Source organism: Crinia signifera, chromosome 5 (assembly GCF_055691185.1).
Source record: "Crinia signifera chromosome 5, ASM5569118v1, whole genome shotgun sequence".
NCBI classification, from domain to species: domain Eukaryota; kingdom Metazoa; phylum Chordata; class Amphibia; order Anura; family Myobatrachidae; genus Crinia; species Crinia signifera.
In genome coordinates this window covers 247,083,976-247,105,770 of record NC_139221.1, presented here as the reverse complement: position 1 = coordinate 247,105,770, position 21,795 = coordinate 247,083,976, and the positions used below count along the sequence as shown (strand labels likewise).

At 41.6% G+C, this 21,795-nt stretch overlaps 1 protein-coding gene across 1 annotated transcript in view; it reads right to left on the bottom strand.

Annotated features, from left to right (window-relative positions):
* Positions 1-21,795, bottom strand: part of RFTN1 (raftlin, lipid raft linker 1) — a 308,799-nt gene that overhangs the window by 137,324 nt on the left and 149,680 nt on the right. The window contains exon 4 of the mRNA XM_083188794.1: positions 78-186. Coding sequence (XP_083044920.1) covers positions 78-186 — 109 coding nt within the window. The remainder of the gene's footprint in view (positions 1-77; positions 187-21,795) is intronic.

The following is a 21,795-nucleotide window of genomic DNA, read 5'->3' as shown; positions in this document are numbered from 1 at the left end:
AGGAGATATCTACAGTATATAAAGTTATTCATAGTTAATATAATTCAGTGTACAGCATATAAGCTTGGGCTACTTACCCTCTTCACTAGGTCAGGGATCAGCTTTTGATCTACTAGCTGGTCAGGAGACAGACACTGTTCTACTACCAAGCTGTAGTCTTCATTGTTCATATCACAAATTGAGTTCCTGCAAGAAATAATAGAATAAATAAATATAATAATAATAATAATAATAATAATAATAATAATAATAATAATAATAATATTGTTACATACAAAAATATCAAAAAAATATATATAAAAAAATAAGGTTAAACATTATTAAAGAAAAGGAATATGACTCACAGGGCTACAAAACGTAAAATGCAAGCTGCATAGTAAAATTGACATACACACACACACACACACACACACACACACACACACACACATATACATACATGCATACACACATACATATTTAGAAACTATTTCAGATAGACCTCTTCATGGAAGACTACGCCCTGGTCTGAATGGATTTATTTAGCATTTCAGAACATTCCAGAAGAATAGAGCACAAGAACGTGATGCTGCCTGTACTTGGCAGCTAATCATCATTTATATATATGTCTAGTGTCCGTGAGTCTCTGAAACACTGCCATCTGCTGGCAGAGAGTGAAACAACATAACTTTCTCACACATGTACAAACACAGAGCGTGGCAGACTAGCTTTCGAAGCTTTTGCTTTGAGTGGGCTTACTAGTGTATTATATTTCTTATACAGTTTAGAAAATGAAAACAAAAGTCTTAAAAGTTTACTTGGTTGTATATGGAGGTATCCTGATACCTCTAAACACAAATATTAGCAGCTACGAGGGGTGTGCAAAATTTTCTGGATGCAAAATTATTATATTTACACATTTTATATTGTTTTTAAGTATTCACCAAAAGACTCTTTGCAAAGTTGCATGCACTCAAACCACTTGCGGAAGCTGCTGTACCAGTCCTAAGCAGGTACTGTATAACTTCATACTGGATGAAGGTTTTCATTACAGCTTTCCATAACCCAAAATGAGTCCCACACATCTTGATTTGTGCAAACACAAAGAAGTAACAGGGGGCCAGCTCTGGACTGTATGGTGGATGAGGAGCTTGGTCATCCACCATACAGTCCAGAGCTGGCCCCCTGTTACTTCTTTGGACTGTATGGTGGATGACCAAGCTCCTGGATGTATTCACCAGAACATCCATGACTTTCCTTGACTTATAGGCAGGTACATTTTCATGAAGGAGAAGTGCACCACGTGTGTGAATTCATATATGGGATACCTTCTGATGAAACCGCGCATATTAAGCAGCTGAGAAACGCATTAAGGAATAGATCTGAGCCGCCACTTTGCTTTGATTCCAAATTGCAAGTATTTACTTTATACCTGCCTTCTATCTGTCACTGAGTGCTCTCCCTCCAAGTGCAATGCTACGGCTGAAATCCACTCCATCGCACGCGCCTGGACTTCGGCGCAGGACGTATGCGCAGTATATTGCCGGTATGACTACAGTGTGATCCTTCTCCCGGACCAAAGTCCGCTTCCTACGACACCTGTATTCTGTGTGAGGTCGGCTCCCCATCAGAGGTATGATTTTATGTCAATTGAATGAGGAGAAATAATAGCTATGATTATTTACTGTACCTCTCATAGATTCAGTATTAGCACTGTTAACCCTTTATTTGAACAGTACCTCACTGTGGGGCAGATGTATTAAGCCTGGAGAAGAGATAAAGTGGTGATAGTGAAGGGAGATAAAGCACCAGCCAATCAACACCCAACAGTAATTTTCAAAACAGTTAATTGGCTGGTGCTTTATCTCCTTTCACTTTATCTCCAGTTTATCTCTTCTCCAGCCCTACATCTGCCCCGCTCTAAATCCTTGAACATGGAAGTAGATTATAGCGCTCATGTGGCTGATTCACATCCATACATTAGCAATTCTTTGCTGGATTCTTGCTTGAAAAACATATCAATAAGTTTACTGGGTTTAGGTCCCATTGAGAAGTGGGACATTCTGTGGCTTAATTGTTATTATTAATGTTATATGTGTGATAATTTAAGATCATATGTGATTGCTTTTAACAAATATATATTACTGTGCATGAATCGCTCCCTTTTTGTCTTTTAATTGTTTCTTCTAGTAAATCAGTATACTAAGTGGTAGCTGCCATTTATATCTTTTGATTTATCTGGTTTTGATTGCGCCTGGTTTTAGTTGTTATCTTTTCATGTTGAACGATGAGAACATGGTGACTTCTTTGGGGTGCTTATAGACCTTACACCTTTAGTCTAAGATTATAGTCAACAATCAACCAGATTGTGTCTACTCTACGTATGCACATCACATTCGGAAATTTATTGAACACCCCTTGTATCTATCAAATTAAACAAAGTGCACAGAAGGTGGACATACTCTAATTCCATAAACAGACAATGCAAAAAATCCTTTAAACCATAAAAAAAAACAGTCAGACAATTGGTTTTCATTGCCTAACCAAGAAATACCTAGATTCCAATGTCTACATAGTCAGTAGGTTGACCCCATATGGTCTATGATTGGGAGTAGTACTCTGGGCTGAGTGCAGCTGTAGCAGAGGGAGCCATCTTGTCTGAAACGTGGTGAGGAATGCCAGCCCGCGAGTGAACACGTTCGCATAGATTGTGAATACAGATGATGAAGCAACAAAATGACACCCAAAAAACCTTACAAAAGTTTGTGCAGAACTTTTTTTGTGCCAACCTTTTGGTCCTGTTTACTTTATTCATGACTACTCCATATGGTGTCAACCTAATGACTGTAATTACTGTAGATCTTTTATACCACACCCATAATTCCTAACCACTGATTGGTTATTACAGTTTTTATGCTTTTTTACGTCTTTCAGCAATGTTATTACAAAAACCGTCAGAAATGGGCTAGGGAATAACCCAACAGAAATGTTAATAGTTTGCATATTAAAGAAATGGCATGGATCATTTTATTAGACAGTCGGTTTACAGTGCTTTGATTTTCTTCTAGACATAGAGTACATGTATCACTTATAGATTTACTAGGATGGCTTTGCATATAATATTCAATATTAACATATTCAATTTCTGGAGGTGTCCTCACAGACTGAAAATATTTTACCTCAGCACATTTTAATATTCAATATTTATTGTTATTACTCTCGGCCCTAACACAATGAAAGCAGGCGTATAATAAATAATGGACACTCTTCTAATAACCTGTCCTTTGATTTGCTTAATATATATATATATATATATATATATATAATAGTATTGACAATGCATTCAATCACTTGTTTTTCTTATGACACGCTCCATTATTATGAAGATGTCCGCAGTGTTCCACTTCCACTTTTTAGTGAATTCTGTCAACAGTTCCTGATTGCTTTCTGCCTTTAACCTTGAATTGTCCCTCTAATTTTTTTTGTATTAATCAGTAGTCATTGTTTATTTTTATTATGCACAGAACAAGGTACATCACCAGCAATAAATCAGGATAAAGAAAAGTAATTATAAAATATAAAGGCAGAATAAAGGAACAAGTTTAGTAAAACAAAGGAACCCAAGACAATGAATTTCTCCAGTGAACCGGATCGTCTGCTCTTAATCGTGGAAGATTACGCTCTGCGGTAATCACATTACTTGTCATTGTATGGAGCCTGCCTTTGTAGCAGGAGACTGAAGTGCAGGTTATATGCCTGTATGTCCTGCTGAGTGCTCACATAGAATGGAAGAATCATTTTAATTTCATTATGCTACAGGCAAGTTTATAGACTGTGGATTAGCAAGAGACGTGTTCCGGGCACTTCCTGGGGCTCTTATGGCTGCACTGGAGAGAGAAGCACCACGGCGAGACCTCTTGGCAGTTAGCTCATCACAAGCATTTTAAGAGTATTATCGTACATGGAGACTATTATTAGATTTTAAGGAAATTATCAACTATTTACAAGTTGATGTAGGGTCAAAAATTAATTAAATATTAAATAGGTTTTCTGGGACATAAACTCATAAATAAGTAATAGCAGGCTGGACGTTATCAGCAAAAATGTGAGCAGACCCCTGGATATCAGGTATGAGAACCCTACAGTACTGACTACTGCTCTATAAAATTTCCCAGCATTCATTTGGCAGGCTTTATTCCTTTAATTAAAATGGTAACAGGATATTATTGGAAAATCCGTAGAGAACATTTGATAATAATATAGGAGACAACATCCCCTGTAATACCAATGCAGATGGGCACGTGTGGAATAGCCTGCTGTTGAAGGGGTATGTCAGGGAGTAGCTGGCGGAGAAGTAGGCCAGACAGGCGTCAGAACATCTACCCCAGCCCAAAAGACACTCATATTTGGATTCCTTGCTTTGCTGCTGACTGGTCTAAGAGGGACCTATTTTTCAGGTGGCCCCTTATATTCATTGCTGTGTATTATAATGTATATGGGGTGTTTTGACTGCTGTGTATTACATTAATTAAAAACTGAGGCATGACTTGACTCTGGGCTGGCATAATGCACATGACAAATTGGGCTATTTTCTGATCTGATGGCATAAAACCAATAAGCTTGATAAGAATGAGTGGTCATTGTCCATAGTACAACAGTGGCATACAGTATGGAGGACGAGTCCCCAGCATCCTTTGCACTGAAGCATCTGTTCCATGCTGGTATATAATACTTACCCACCAACCTTGTTTCTTTATATGATGGAATTCTTCTGTGCTATCTGTACACGGTGATGTCCCTCCCCAGGTTTATTGCCGGGTCACAAGCCAGGTACAAAATCCCGGGGATACCTGTCCTACATAGATAGCTACATTATCTTATTTTGGAGTTCCTAATGTGGGGCACTATAATTAGTAACTTAACAAACTTACTTCTTAGCAACACCTTGCAGAAATAACTAATAATTATAGTAGTGTGGTGACAGGATTTCCATTTGTAAATTACTACACCAGCGTTTCCCTGGGGCTGTGCCTACAATAATTACATTTAACATTTACATAATCAATCTAACCTTCAGATCCCAAAGGCTGCAGCCTCTATGAGAAAGTGGAAGTGTTAATTACATTGCTTTCTCAAGGTGTTATTTTTAAATCTAAGCAAAGCAATGAAGAAATAACAGGTATAAAAGTGATCTTGTTTCTAGCAGCATAATGTCACCAATTTAACCTGCAAATGTATCCTACCAATCGAACCATTTTCACCTGTCCTCGCAAAACAGTTGTAAATATTCTGTGAACTCTAATGCATACTGTGAATTTATCATGGCTGCATCAGGATTGCTGCAAGACAACTGTTTGCACACAGATATTTCTTTGTGCTATACCATTAGGGAGTGTTATGCCCGCCAAGATCCATTTTACCAAGACACCTTTCCTCATGTAGTGCCCAAATGAATTATACTGGGTTGAATGTAGTAGCTGATATAAAGTAACACCTTCAGCAGCAATTATTACATTCAATCCAGGATAATTCAGCTGGGTAATTAGTGAATAAAATTGTTGAGGAACACTGTGTCCTAGGTAGAATTGTTCATGTTGGCACATATGGGAATTGGTGCACAGCCAGCTAATTAGGATTAAATATATACTTTCCTACTAGACACTAAATGGGGGCATAAACAACTAAATTAGATTATAATAAATCAAGTTTATAGAGTGCTAGAGCTGAGCACACAACACACAATGTAAGTATTTACCTGGATCCAGATCTGTAAATACATCCTTTTTTTTTAACCGACCTATTCCACGGCAACCAATCAGGTGCTCTGTATAATGCTATATAATGCAAATGATAGATGTTACTTCTGTGCTGATTGGTTGCCATAGGCCACTTCTCCTGTGGCTCACTTCTCCTCCCTTATCACTGCTTCATACATCTACCCTTGGAGCCTAATTCAGCATGAATCGTAAATCGAGCAATTATTGAACAACTATGCATGTGAAACGTTCATATCATGCATGTGCAGGTCCAAATAGAATATCCATATGCATAGCTGTTGCGGAGTAGCTGATTGACAGGAGGCTGGCGTTTAGAGATGGAAACGGTGCATTTGTGAAAACACAGGCGTGCCCAGGCGTTTTATTTTGGTGCATCTCTGACGTCTTCTTCTTGAGCTGAATAACATGGAAGCCCTAGACGCTCAAATGTAACAAAAAAACTGTTGGATGGTTTGTTTTTTGCGAACGGATCTGCGAAAATACCGATATTTGTAATGCATTCACAATTTCTGCTGGGAGGAAGCTTTGTGCTCAAAGTCCACTGTGAATTCTATGATTAGCGATCCATGCTGAATAAGTTTGGTTTACTGGCTTTTAAAGTCCTATATGGCCAGAGGCGAAGGTATCTGAAGCAGCTTCTGACTTATTATTGCCCTTGCTCAATTGCTGCAATCTGTAGATGAAGGACTTTTAGTAGTACTTAGAATCTCCCTGAATTACAGTACAGTAATCTGGATGTCATGCTTTCAGCTTTGCGGCACTGACTGTACAGAACTCGCTGCATCACACAGTTAGAGGAGACTCCACTCTAGATTTCTTTAAAAACAGACTCAAGACTTACCTATTTCCTCACTAATTAGTTCTGCATCGTGATCATTGGGATTGCCTGAGCAATTGACCACTTGAGTCCCCCTCTAAATCAAGTCTATAGTATAATAAATGTAACCAAAATAATTCCTGTGTCCACAGCTTTTCTTTTTTTTATAGTGAGTGGGGCTATATTTTTGACTGGACTACACCATGCACCTATAATAATTACAATGTGTTGCAGGCATTTAAAGACTGGCGTTGGGAACCCAACTAAAGGAACCAAATAGATATCTCTGTAAAATGTGTGTGTTTTTGTGTATTAACAGGTCCAAAACAGACAGACAGACAGACAGATAGAGATATTCAGCTAGTGTGTTTGTGTGTGTGTATACAGTATATCTATACATAGATAGATATACAGTACATACATACATACAAAGGTTGTTGGCATATTATTTGACAAATAGTTAAGAGAATGATCATTTACAACTTTAATCATTGGAATTCACCATTCATCCAGGTGACTAAAAATGTTCCACAATGTTCCATGACCATAGGAAAACCCATTCTCCCTAGCATAAATCAAGGAAGAACAGGTGCAAGAGCATTTGTGTATTGTCAGAACAGAAAAAAAGAACATCTTTCGAGTTTTGATATTGTTGTTTCAAAAATGATCCTGCCTTTGATCTGTTTTTGAAAGAGCTAATCCATCTGCATAAGATCCGAGACTGTGAAAAAAGAAATCTGATTTGGACACCGATTTGGCAGGACAAGTCTCAGAACTCCCAAAGCAGTATGAGCAATCATGAATCTTTAGATGTGTCAATGAAAGATTTATTTATGCAGAATAAAAAATAAAGTACCTTGGGATAGCGGGATAGGCAAAACATAAAAACAAAACTAATAAAATACACAACACGCAAGCCTAGAACTCAAATTGTCAGGCTTTTTATGTTGACATGCTCCTGGCACAATTAATTAGCTGGGAAGCTGGCAGCTCTGCCGTTTTATCTTGTAAGGAGGATTATTGGGTTTGAAAGGTGTAAGATATTATGAGGAAGCTGTAAATAATGAACTCACTGCATTGATCCAAACATCTGTCTTACTCCATCTTATTACAAATGGAAATTGATTTAGCTACTGTAGTAACTGTGGCACAAGTAGTGTACAATGTGACTTTATTGGTGTGACTTTCATTAGTTTTCCTGTTATATCTACTGTAGAGCCATGTCTAAAAATGTGGAGGAAGGAACACGCAGGGCCACAGAGAGGGAAGCATCTAGACAAATTTGGGAGGTGTGACCATGCACCCTAAAAGAAGTGCAGAGAAGCAGGCATAGTGACATCATCAAGGCTTGGAATAGATTCCAGGCCTAGATTCCTCTGTGGTTGTTAAAGAGATCAAGATTTACAAAGAAAGAAAGAATGTCCTTGGTAAGGTGCACCTCGAAGAGAATATAAAATTTAACTTTTATTAGTACATACTTAAAAGGCTGCGAAATTTATTAAAAAGTAACATATAACATATACGGGTGTTAAAGAGATCAGCAGGACTGCAGTGCAAATTACAGCAGGCTTGTGTTATTACAGTATATGCCAGATGTGTATTTACTTATTATTTTTTTATTCCAAGTAAAGTTTGTGGAACATACTTCACCATTGTGTGTCACTTGTTTCTTCTCTCTCTTTATATACACCAAGAGAGCACACACACACTCTATAGTTGATAGAGATCCGCTCTAAGACGGTACTATTCCTCTTCATACCAAATTGTCTTCTTGTCAACTTGTTATCATGAGGTTTTAAAACCCTCCCTCTTTTTGAAGGCCTGCCATATCAGGAGAAAAATAAATAAAAAACCTGTAGTTTAAAGAAGTTTTGGTACTTATCAGGGCGCCCGGCTACGGTACGTTTTCAATGTAGGCTAAGCTAGTAATGTAATAATACACTCTCTTGGTGACCATCGAAAGATCTGTTCGCCGCACTCAAGGCTGCAAATCCATTTGCTGGGGATTGTGGCATGCGAGGGGGAGGGGGGGTACGAACAGCTATGGGGGCGGCGTCTGTTGGACTCAGAACCAGAAAAACTAAAAGAACAAGCGGTCTGATGGAAGGCTGATTCATTACGCTGCTGTAATAAGGCACAACATTAATGAGTCATTTACTAACAATATTACATTTGAAAATAACCTGTTATTTCTGCACTTGACTAGGGACAGTTCCCATATGACTACTGCTCCTAAATAGACTCAGTGGAATACAAACTACTTTTCTGATGCATTGTAACGCACAACAGGGAATAAGCAGGATGCAAAGAGAAAAATCAGAAAAGGCTAAAGAGAAACAAAATTGCACGCTGAGAATTCATACATAGGCTATTACTTGGCAACAGCTGGGAATGGTAGCAAAATAAATAAATATAATCAATCTGTCTGCAACATTTTTGGGAACTATCAGCCAATTAGCACAGGGCAGCATGTACATGCGGGTGAACGTTCCAAACCATCTGATGTCTTATCAAACGCGGCAACACTAGCAGACAAATCCATCTGCTGGCGATCTCCCCTGTTATCTATTCATGTAAGAGGTCAGGTAATGTATAGTTCAGCGATATGTGGTGGGAGGAAGAATGTGCAGTATTCTATATAACCTTCTGGTGTTGATTTGTACATACTACTTGTACTTTTATGTGTCCTAATACATGCACTAGGTTAACAAATTGCTTTAGCAAAAAACAACTTGAATTTCTATGACTAATATTAGCAGATTAAAAATGAAAATAGAAAATAAATAATATACTCTCTAAAATGATAGCTGTTTTTTCAAATGCCATCAATCTAATTAGAACATCCCGATGGAAACAGATGGTGTGAAGTATTCATCTGTTAGTGGAAACTGAGCCATGTAGTGAGACGCTGAACTGCCGGCCAACTGGACCTGATATGTTTCTCTAAATTGTCCTTAATTTATAATCACTAACCGCAAACAATGGGAATATTTAAAGGATAAATAAATGTTATTTAAATCTGATGTATAAAACCGTCTGCATGGAGGTCTCCCAAAGGTATAATCTAAAGGGGCCTACTACACATGGAGCGATGTAGGGCCATTTTTTAAGCAATCTCACTAGATCGCTTAGAAAATGCCCCTATATCACTCCATGTGTAGGGGCATAGCAATGTACAGTATGGAAGGTAAAGTGTGGTGGAACCCTAGGGTGGCATCCACTCTCTTATAACCCAGGCGCTGTTCAGGGATCAATTGTTTATAATCAGTGTAAAAAGAGCCTGCCACAGCTCTAAAAGAAGTTTCTAAAAAACTAAGAGAGGGGGGGGGGGGGGGGAGGGGGAGGAGTTTTATACTGCGCTGATGGGTTGATGTGTATTTGAATGGTACCACACGCTGATCACAAGGATACAGGACACACTGTATAGTTAAAAATAAAACATTTATAAATTAATTTAAAAAAATCCACATTACTTCCCCGACAAAGGCTGGTATAATCTCTTATGGGTGAACTGTCACCTTTACACGTCTGCCCACCCCTCTACATATTGCCTGTGCATAGCAATACTAACTACTCATCTCATCAGGACATTATTGCAGGTCAGCTTACATGCTAATTGGGCATGTTGCCACTGCTTACTAACATAATGATACTGGCATAAGCTATTAACCTCCTGCTGATTGTAAAGTGGACGATTTACTAACTATCTCCAAAACAGCTCACTGCATTATCTATTGCTGGGACGCCAGCTGAAGTTATACAATCTAGTCAATTAGAATTCAGGCTGATTTAGCTATTTTGCTAACAATTATTGTTTATATTTTTACATGTCCTTATCCCACAGTTGCCTACCCTCCCGGATGGCCGGGAGGGTCCCGGCAATTGGGGTCCCCTCCCGGCCCGGAAAGGGGGACCAACTCTCCCGCATAGCCCTCCATCTTGTGGGAACTGCCCCTTGGCGATCGCCCCCCCGCAGAGCATTGCCTGAAATACCGACATTGCACGGCCATGCCCCAAACAAGTCAGCCTGACCATGGCTCCGCCCCCAAACCTTCCCCTTTTTGCTCCTGGCGATGGGCCCTGCCTCCCCTGCCCAGGACCGCTGAGAGGTATGCCGGGCCCCGGTAAAATTTTGGAGCCATGGCCTAATCACAGGGGGGCGTGGTCCCCTCCCGCGATTAGGTGACACCCCCAAAATGTTTAGGGGAGGGTAAAAAAACACTCAGAAGTCGAGGGGGGAGTGTTATTGTGTCCCTCCCTCCCCTCAGCAGCAGCAGCACACACCTGCAGCATGTGCTAACAGCAGGCTGTCAGTGAGAGTGCTGCTGCTGCCCAGGAGGGATGGAGGGGGAAGGAGGGGGTCAGAACAGGGCCCCCACCGGGCCCCTCCAGCAAGCCTGGGCCTGGGTAATTAGTCGTCGTCGTCCCCCATCTAAGGCCCAGCCTCACCGAGCTGGCTGCCCAGCAAAAAAGTTGGCAAGTATGCCTTATCCCTTTATGTGGATTTTTTAATGAGTTTATAAAAGTGTTATTTTTAACTATACCGTGTGTCCTGTATCCTTATGATCAGCGTGTGGTACCATTCAAATACATATCAACTCATCAGCGCAGTGTAAAACTTCTCCCCCATAGCAATGCACAGACCCGCGAGTCACTACCACCCAGGGATTAATATCCAGCATAATGGCTAAATCTATAATCGCCGGTGTCAGGGCCAATGTTCTCACTGGAGAGCACTGTCCTGATAGATCGCCCAGTGGCACATCACTATGCAGCGCTCGATGCTGAGCGTTTTGAGCAATCTGTCATTGCTCAGAATGCTCATCAGCGCATCTCCCCGTGTTTAGGCCCCATAAGTCCAAAAGCAATATAGTATATACAAAACGTTGTATTTTATTAGCTAATGTGCAATGTCTGTAGATGAATATTGCAGCTTAGATTCTGCTCATTTGCATCAACTTGTCTGGAAAGATGCTGTAGAGCAGTCACTTATACATGAGCCATCAACTATTGATAGCGCATCCTTCTTTCAAGACACAGGTAGATAAATTTATCCTTAAAGATCATGCTGACACACCACCCCAAATGATCAGAATTTTCTTTATGGCACCCCTAAGCCAAACTTTTCTTGTAGAGAAATTTTAAAAATAATAATAAATTAAGTAAAATGTGTTTATATGTTGTGTATATGTTATTCTTAGGGTCATTTATGTGATGAGGTACATGATTCATTTCTGTTAGTCAACATATGTTATGATTGGAGGCCACTGGCACTGGTTTTGCCTATTTCATTGGCCATAAATAATTTGAATTGGTCCTGGATCCCCAACCCAGGGCACTCCTGCAAGTGTCCCGAGGCACCCCAGGGTGCCACGGCACACAGTTTGAGAACCCCTGGATTATCTCATTACAAAAGCTCCTTTCAAGAGGGTTGGATATATTAGGTATCAAGTGAATAGTCAGTTCTTGAAGTTGATGTGCTGGAAGCAGGTGTGACACACGGTGCGATTTTGGCTATGGATGATTTTTGTTATGTAATTTCCCTTGAACTCCTCTGAATCCAGAACCATACAATATTGACTATATTTACTTGAGATTTTGACTATGAGATTTTGATTATATTTGCTTGAGGTTTTGACTATATAGTCAAAATCGGAAGCTCAAATCGCAGGGTGTATATGCACCTTAAGGGTCTGAGTGACTTTGACAAATGAAAATTTGGTGACTAGATGACATCTGCAAAACTGAAGGTTTTGTTCTGGTATGCAGCAGTTTGTAGCTACCAAACGTTGGCCAAGGAAGCAGAAGCCCGTTTTGGTTCATCAGAAAAGCCACAGATTGGTCAGTGTCAATGCTGACTCCTGTGCACTACTGAAAGCTCCTACAATGGGCACAATTATGTGTTGACATTTAACTGGTCAGCTTCTCAGAGTGTGGGCATGTTTACAATGTTTGCATTTGTAGAATATGCTGCACCCGCCATACTAGGAATCTCACCACTGGACCAGCAGGGAATTGTTCTCATAATTGTAATCATGTGGACATTTCATCGGTTTCAAAACGCTGAATTTCGACAAGCTTAATGTCGACAATATGAAAGCCTGCAAAATACACTCCCTTCTACACTATGAATATCAACTGAACACTTACAGGGATAAAATAAATGTAAAAAACTCTAGCACATTTTTACACCGGACCTGCTGGACTAGGTGCGTCACCACTGGACCACCAGAGACATTTGTCGAAATGATTTAAGTTGATAAAATATATCACACCATTAGGTATATTAACTGAACACTTATAATAATTAACTAACTAAAAAAAGTCACAATAAATGCTTTAAAAAATGCATGTTACGGACAATTTAGTTAACAATAGGAGCTTTTGAGATAAATATGTTCCTAGGATACCAGAGATACAGTAATTGCATAATATAGATCAAAGCTGTTGCAAATGAGCTTAAAGGCAATTGATTATCCTCACTTAGTTGCTGAGATATTAAATCTTGTCCCAAGCAGAAATCTATATTCAGGTACTGATAAAAGTCTCATCTTACATTTGGAAGGGAGCGATAGCCACGATGAACGAGATATTCCCCAATAAACAGATAGTTTCACTTTTCTATTAAAATGTATTTCAGTTAAAGACAAAACCAGAGACATCTAAACGCACAATAATTGTGTCCTTGCCATTTGTAAGGAATGTCTTTCATTCATAGAACACTGTTATATAACGCCGCAAGGCGTTTGTCACATTACAGAGTTACCGCACCCTCATTCCTCTCAAAGGCACACTTCCACTGGTGTTTTTAAAAACAATTGAAAACACCTTTATATGAATTTGAATGAATGCAAAACACTTTCTTTTACAATACAGATGCGGCCTACTGATGTGATTTGGCGACACATCCCATCCACCATACGATGGTGCGATGTTTTGTTACAAGTTATATATAACTATACCACAGTCGGCCATGGAATTGCAGCACATCCAATTGAACAATACAACAAATACATCTTGTGCTGTGTACCCAGCTTAAGACCTCATTCCTCACCGACAACAAGCTATTTAAACTGCGGAGTAGATCCTAGGCTGTTCTGTAAGTGAACATGTTTTCGCCTTATTAAAGCAGCACTAACAGCAGAATATATTCTGCACATGGTAGTGGATTTGCTGCTACTACCATCTACCTTGTTTGCTGAGCAGTATTAGGTTGCAAGGACCTGTAGTTTTTGGTTATAGTCCACTCACTACTGACTACAAGTGCCAAATATATCAACATAAAATACAAATTTTGTGCGTGCTGCATTGTTGCAATTTTAAACACAGCACTGCAACCACATCAATATCAGATTAGGGGCCAGTTGCACTAAGCTTCAAAAGTGATAAAATAGAGAGTGATAAACAGCCAACCAATCAGCTCCTGCCTGACATTTTTCAAACACAGACTGTGACTTGACAGGTAGGAGCTGATTGGAGTTTTATGACTCCATTTTTATCACTTTTGAAGCTTAGTGCATCTGGCCCTAGATTACATAAAATGAAAAAATAAAATACAATAGTGCAATGTCTTCAAACCAATGTTACAGAAATAAAAATATATTCAGGTTTATCACAAATTCCATAAAAACATACTCATGGTTTGCTTCATACCAGAAGATAACAGAGGCACATCAAAACATAAGCTAGGTCCACCCCATTCTTCACCAGTGATGTTATCATTAGCTAGTAAGTTCCATTACCGATGCCTGACAAATATCAACTTAGGGGGCCTATTTTTCTAGATTTTAGAATCAGAATCTGTTTTTTTAGAAAACAGAAATTGTGCCTATTACTGAGGTCTTTGCCATACTCTACTTCCACAAAACATACCAAGGACCATGTGTGCCTGAAAATTGTCATGTTGTCCACCTCTGACCTATACACAACCCAAAAAAACTTACACCATAACACAGTACCACACAAATTTTCCCTTCCACTTCAACGGCATACTGGATATGTGCCAAACAGAAAAAGGTGCACGGGTTCTGTCGGAATGAGATAAGCTGGCACTATGGCCTCATTGTTGACACGCTGTACTTTTTCTTATGTATACATATTTCCATTTTCTTCTAAGTGTCCCTTTCATCTAATGGAGACAGTTTGTAATGATGCTCATTGGCCATTTGAACCCTATACACTCTTGCAGAGAAACATTTGGCAAAATTCCCTCATGGGTATGTATTGTTCTTCCTGTCACACCACTCAGATTACTTGCATACATTGCTGGCTGTGTGAAAATGACGCTATGTTCAATAATTTATTTAGAGTTAATTAAAAGACATTATTAAACAGCACATTACCAACTTCAATTCCTCATTCTTTATTTCTACTTCCCCGACAACAGCATAATTGTTAGTGGAGCAAGCTGCTGAGAAAGATAAATTGTCAGTGATTTGCTGACATTACACGTCCCGGTATGTCAGCTGATAATGCAATCACACGAGAGATGTCTCTATATGGAATATCTTCTCATTTATGCTGTGCATGTACTACTGTACCAATTACTTACTGTACTTAAGAAGAGATAACGCATCTAGTGTTAAATCTTCCCTGTGGGAGATTACTTATCTAATGTAAAAATAAATAAATAACACCACCGGCTCTCGATGATGAGATGGTCTTAATTACATTACAGAGAACATTAACGTTCCACATGTCCTGGGAGTTTAACAGTGCAAAAAGTAAGGCATAATATTGCAATATGTATAGGGATTACTGTGAACTAACGAAACAGGTATATTGAGATCACATAGTCATAGCAACCCATTACACCATGCCGTGTGGTTGCTGCTATTCCATCTATTAAATGCTGCCTGTTTAGGAATTTCCTATACAGTACATATGTCATCATTTATAGACAAAATAATATTGGTACCTACCATTACTTTGTCTATAAATTATGACATACAGTATGTACTGGGTAAAGATGTGCACCGGCCACTTTTAGGGCGAGATTCTCTATTACAGAAATGCGGTAAAAACCCCGTTATCGGGGTTTTTACCGCATTTCTGTATTCTCTAACCTCCCTCTGCAGTGTCACCGCTGCGGAGGGAATCGCCGGCAAAAGCTGGCGGTTCCCTGCAGAAGCCTATGGGCTTCTTACCGCAGCGGTGTGTGAGGGATCCGTCACGGATCCCTCCCAGCATGCCCTGCGGCCGGCGTGTCAGTCTGCGCATGCGCAGACGGACTCCCGGGTCATAGACCCGGAAGTCCAGCAACGGCGCTGCATCGCAAGGGACAGCTCTTACCGCAAGAGCTGTCCCTTGCGTTAATGACCGCATATTTTAGAGAATATGAGGTCATTAGAAATGCGGTGGCCAGCGAAGATGGCTGCGGATTTTAGAGAATCTCGCCCTTAGTGTTTTGTGAATCTGTATCTCCAGCAGTGTTTTTTATCTGGATCTGTTCTAAAACACCACCCTTTGTTTTGTGTTTTTGGCTCGGAGCGTGGTTTCGGATTTGGGGTGTCCGGATTCTCCCAATTCAAACTCGCACATCCCTGGTACTGGGAGATATTTTCCGAACGATATGGATGATATCATTATTGTCTACAATATTGCATGCATATCGGCCAGTGTGCATGCATACAGCGGGACAGTCCCGCTATTTGGAGATTGTTCCGCTGTCCTTCCCATAGGTGGCAATGTCCCGTGGGCAGGGGGGGCAGTTGGCAGGAGCAGGAGATCACTGCTACTTTCTGAAGAGATGCCATGTCCCGGCAACCACAGATAAAAGTCAGATTCAACTGACTTTTATTTGCGAAGGCAGGAGAAAGCTTTGCGAGTCAATTAGAATGGCCTCCAATGATTCTAATTACCAGTCCTGGCTAATGAACTGTAACTCTAAATTGTTGGTCTCCCTGAACCTCAGGACTCCCCTTTCAGTTCAGCATATACTTCTTGATAACTGAATGAACAGTGCCCACTGGGACAACCAAATACTTGGATAGAGTTTTGAACTATTAATCTTGTTGACTCCTTTGTATCAAGCATACATTGTACCTACTCTTCTGGAATGTCCATGAGTTCCCCCATCTCCCTGCAGAGCAGACTAAAACCTCAAGACTCTGGGGAATTGTTGATGCAGTTGTCAGTGATTTGCAACCCTAACACGATGTAATTCATGGCTTTGCACAGCAGTACGTGGGTCCACAATTCATTGCATCCCCTGATGTGCTGCATATCAGATGGGACGAATACACAAATGCTTGTTACATTATATATTACAGTACATTACATGGCCACGTCGCACCATAGTTCAGGTGTGCATCTAACTTAAGGATAAGGGGACCCGGACAAGGGTCTGAGATGTTGCACAACATACTCTTACTGTACAGCCTACCTCATTCTGTATTGGTGCGACTATGAATTCAATTTCAGACAATACCTTTGGGTAACTTCAAGACAGTGTGAAATGCAAATGGAGGTACTGTATCATATCCAATGTTTCTCCCAAGAAGCTACAATGAAACACAACATGCGACTTCTTGTAATTAACTTTACGCGTCATTTCCTGCTCAGCTGTGTGCAGTTACGGCTGTGAAATAAATACATTTTTAGCAGCTGGATGTGATACTTGCAGAGATCCACAGTCAATGTGATGTGGTCATGCTGGAATTCTAGAATGCCTCGAATGCAGGATATACACAGAATAACACATTTGGTTCTCATTGGAACGAGTTACCATCTTCATTTTGGATGTATGAACTTTGTTTCATATAGTGTTTGAAATAAAGTTTGACAGCACAATCCTACTGCATCTGTATGACTGGAGCCTGTTCTACTAACGTACCCTGTTCTTTCCAGCTTCTTATTCCCAGCCTGTGGCCTCCTGCTGCCTCCTTTCTATATTACACATAATCATGCGGCCCTATGTACAGATCACTGCCTTCCACAAGATCAGCGCACTATTCCTCAGTTACATTAGTTTTCATCATTCCTTTAATCTACTGTAAATTATATTTAAAGTTTTCAATATGTTGCTCATTTAGACACAATTGATGAGACTTGCCATTCTGTTGCAAGATAATTCTGTTTGGCTCAGTTATCATGGCAATCATTATAATAAACAGTTCCAGCAAGATTGTAACATTTATAGGTCATCACTATTAAATACTAGTAATATACTCACTCCCACATAGAGTATTCTTCCTAGCTATATATGCTGTAGCTTTTGAAATTGAAAACTGGGAACTGGCAGATTCCAGCAAACAAAAAGTGGGGTATACTGTGTGTTCAGGGTAATATTGGGAATGATAAATGGGCCTAACATGCAGCTGGGGACACCACTAGTAAAATGTGGAAATATTGGAAATATCTGGACTAATGTTGATAATGAGGCTGATTCTAAGGGATTTATTTACTAGGATGGATGTTCTATTGAATATGGGATGTTGCTAGAGGCAACCAATCAGAATCTACTTATTTATTTAGCACCTTCTAGAAGATAATATATAGGGCGGGATGTATTAAAATACATTGCCGCCCTTCACCGGCTGTCCGCCGCGATGCCAGCGCATATATACTATCATATGCGGCTGACATTGCGATGCGGTGACGGAGCCCCCCCACGATACCTGTACTCTGGTGTGCGGGGGGTCTCCCTCACCTCCCTGCCGCCTGGCTCTCCCCTCACGCCGGGGACAGCTAAGCAGGCTGTCCCCGGCGCCTCCTCCTCCCCCCTGCAGCCGGAAGGATGTCCGGCTGCTTCACTAGGGGGAGGAGGGGTTTACCTTCCGGGGTCCAGGAGGACCCTTCAGGAAGGTAAGCCAGAGTGGGGGTCGGCGAGGCGGTGGTTTGCGTCGGAGGCGGCGAAAAGAAGCCCATAGGCTTCTATAGGGTATCGCCACCCTAAGGTGGCGATACCCTTCATTGTGGTATCGGTTTTGATACATTGGAAAATGCAGTAAAACCAGGGTTTTACCGCATTTTCAGTTTGATACATCTCGTCCATAGAATCGGATTGGTTACACATAGCAACATCCTATTTTAAATGGAACTCCCATCTTAGTAAATAAACCCTCATTTGGGAAAAAAGCAGACTAAAGGCCAGATGCACTAAGGAGATGATTGGTTGGTTGTTTATCACTCTCTATTTTATCACATTTGAAGCTGCACTGTCTGACAGCAGGAGGAGCTAGCTGCAGAGGCAGCGTGCAGCCCCATATGGTGGTGTGAGAGCTGCCCAGGGAAGGCAGGGACTGTCCCCAGCAGATGAGCAGGTACACTCCTCTGATGTTACAGGAAGCAAGTGGTGGGAGACAGTGTATGTTGTGTGTAATTGCGTGTATACACTCTGTGTGTGTGTATGTGTATACTGTGTGTATGTGTGAGTGTATGTTCTGTTTGTATGTATGCTATGTGTGCAGGGGCGTAACTAGACCTGTCTGGGCCCCATAGCAACATTTTGAAAGGGTCCCCTAGCACTTCTCCAGAATGAAAGGGTGGGGGTGGTGGGGCTGGTGTCCAAATAGTAGATGGAGAAGGGTATAACAGAGTAGAAGGCTGGACCACAGACTGGTTAAGGTTACGGGGTGGGGGGCAGTTACTTACTAGACCCCTGTAGGGATGGGCTGGGTATGGGGAATGGTTGGCTAGATGAGGGGCACTGAGCTGGGGACAGGTGATGGTTTCGTAGATGGGGGGACACTGGGTTGGGGACAGGGTATGGCAGCACTGACCTTAGGATTCCTTGTCTGCCCTTCCACATTGCAGCACCTCAGCTCTTGCTGCTTCTACTTGAAGCTCCCAATCAGGTCCGGCTCATGATGAGTGTTCCCGTTGGGAAAGCGGGGCCACCAAGTTGTTCCCCCTGCTGGGTCTCCACATAGGATCAGATCTGGGGCTGACACCGGGTGTGGGAGCTGCTAAACCCACTGCTGTGTCTCAGAAACAGTGCTGGGGCTGGAGCTGGAGCCAGGGGATGGAGCTGCCAAACCCCCGCTGGCTGATGCTCTCATCATCAGCACCAGGGGAAGGGGAAGCTGCCAATTCCAGCCCCCCCCCCCTTCCCCCGCCAGGTCTTTAGATGAGTGCTGGAGCCGCCACCAGGGGAGGAAGGGGGAGCTGCTGGGTTTCAACAAAGAGCACCGGGGAAGGGGGAGCCTCGGCACCGGGGGAGGAAGGGGGAGCCACTGGGTTTCACAAACTGCACTAGGCGAGCCTCCAATAGTGCGGGAGCTGGCATTGGGGGGGGGGGGGGGGGGAGCCAATGAGTTCCGGGAACAGCGCCAGGGGAGGGGGAGCCTCCAATGGCAGTCTCTCCCTGTCCGGTCTCTTGATCAGTGCTGGAGCCAGCACCAGAGGGGAGCCGCAAAGTCCAGTCGCCCCCACTGGGTCTCTTGTTCAGTGCTGGAACTGGCAACAGGGGAGGCACTGATCCAGCACTGGGTCCAACTATCAGCACCGGGTTAGGGGGAGCTGCCAATTCCAGTCTTTTCCCTGCTAGGTCTCTCGATCAGTGCTGGAGCTAGAAAGGGAGGGAGGAATGGGGACACGCTGGGTCTCACGATCAGCACTAAGTCATGTGTTGTGGTCCCCTGCTGGGTCTCTTGAAGAGGGTGAAGGGGATTGTCTGCTGGACTTCGGGGCCCCCCAAGCCACTGGGCCCCATAGCAGTTGCATCCCCAGCACCCTCTTTATTTACGCCACTGTATGTGTGTGTGTCTCTGTGTATGCATGTTATGTGTGTATATGGATGTATGTATGTATGTATGTATGTATGTATGTATTCTAGTTGTGTGTCTATGTGTATGTATGCTATGTGTGTATGTGTGTACATGCTGTGTGTATCTATGTTATATTTGTATGTATGTTTTCTGTGTGCATGCTATATGTGTGTACATTCTGTGTGTATGTATGCTGCGTGTGTACATGCTGTGAGTGTGTGTGTCGTTGTGTCTGCAGTGTGTATGTATGCTATGTGTATGTACATATATATATATAGATATATATATACAGTATATAAATATGCCATCATCTGGTGCCATAACCATATAAGTTATTTTGGAATGTCTCTGAATGTACCTTTAGGCACTCGTCTTTCAAGGTGTTCATCGTTGTTCAAGAACAAAAATTCACTTTGTTATATAAATCACACCCACTGGGAGCAACCAATCAGTGTTCGGCAATGACGAGGGAATGAAAACATTTCTCTCTGCATCTGCAATGTCTTCAGAGAAGCAAAATGTCTGGGAGCTCTCTGCCACTAATACTAATTAACAAACAACAAGCAGTCTGCTGCTACAACAATGCAATGCAACACAGTGAAAGGTTAATTTTAATATAATTAAGTTGTCGCAGGCAGAGGAGGAAAGAAAAGCAAAGCAGAAATTCATATCTTAGAGCGACATTGGTGAATGTTCATTATCATAATATTCAAATTGCTAACCGGTTATTAGCAGTGAATGTTAAGCATGTTGCACACTTACGAAACTTGTTACTTCATTATGGGCTCATGAGAAGCAAGAAATAAATGGTATGTTAATCTCCTTATGCCGTGAATGGCTGAAATGTGTTATCTGCTAGCGACCCTGATGTGGCTGTTTTCCGTTAACATGTGCACATGCTCAGCAGCTGTTACAGTACAGAGCTGACACCTCCAAGTACAACTACATGCAGGGAGGGGAACTCATAAACATTGTTCTAAACTTATAAAAGCTACAATCAATCACTTTTTTAGCCCTTCTGAGCGATATCGTTCATTATATTAACCAGCATGTGTGCATTCAATGACGCATGTGTGTGCTCCCATAGATCATGAACAACCCACCCCATCATCTGGACCTAGACTAATGGGGGAGCGGGGGCTATTTTGCAGAATGCTCCCCCCCCCCTCCACCATCGGCAAGTGTGTATGCTCTTACCAATTCCGGCACCCTGCTGGGTCCCTGCGGACAGGATCGCATAGTATGCATGTATTGGGTATGGGCCATTATTCTGGGTCCTCTTAAAGTATACCCATCACATATACAGTGCAGAGGCGGCCATTTTGTAGGATATTTAAATGGCTACAAGAATGCTTCCTAAATATTTGCAAAGGACTGTAAACTGTATTATTAAATTGAGCAGATCTCCCTGGGCAGATTGGTGGCTTGCATTAATTTCAGAAGCTGGGCAGAGCGGTGGACAAATCACCTGGCTGCCTCACCTGGCTGCCTCATGTCCATGCCATGGCTATTT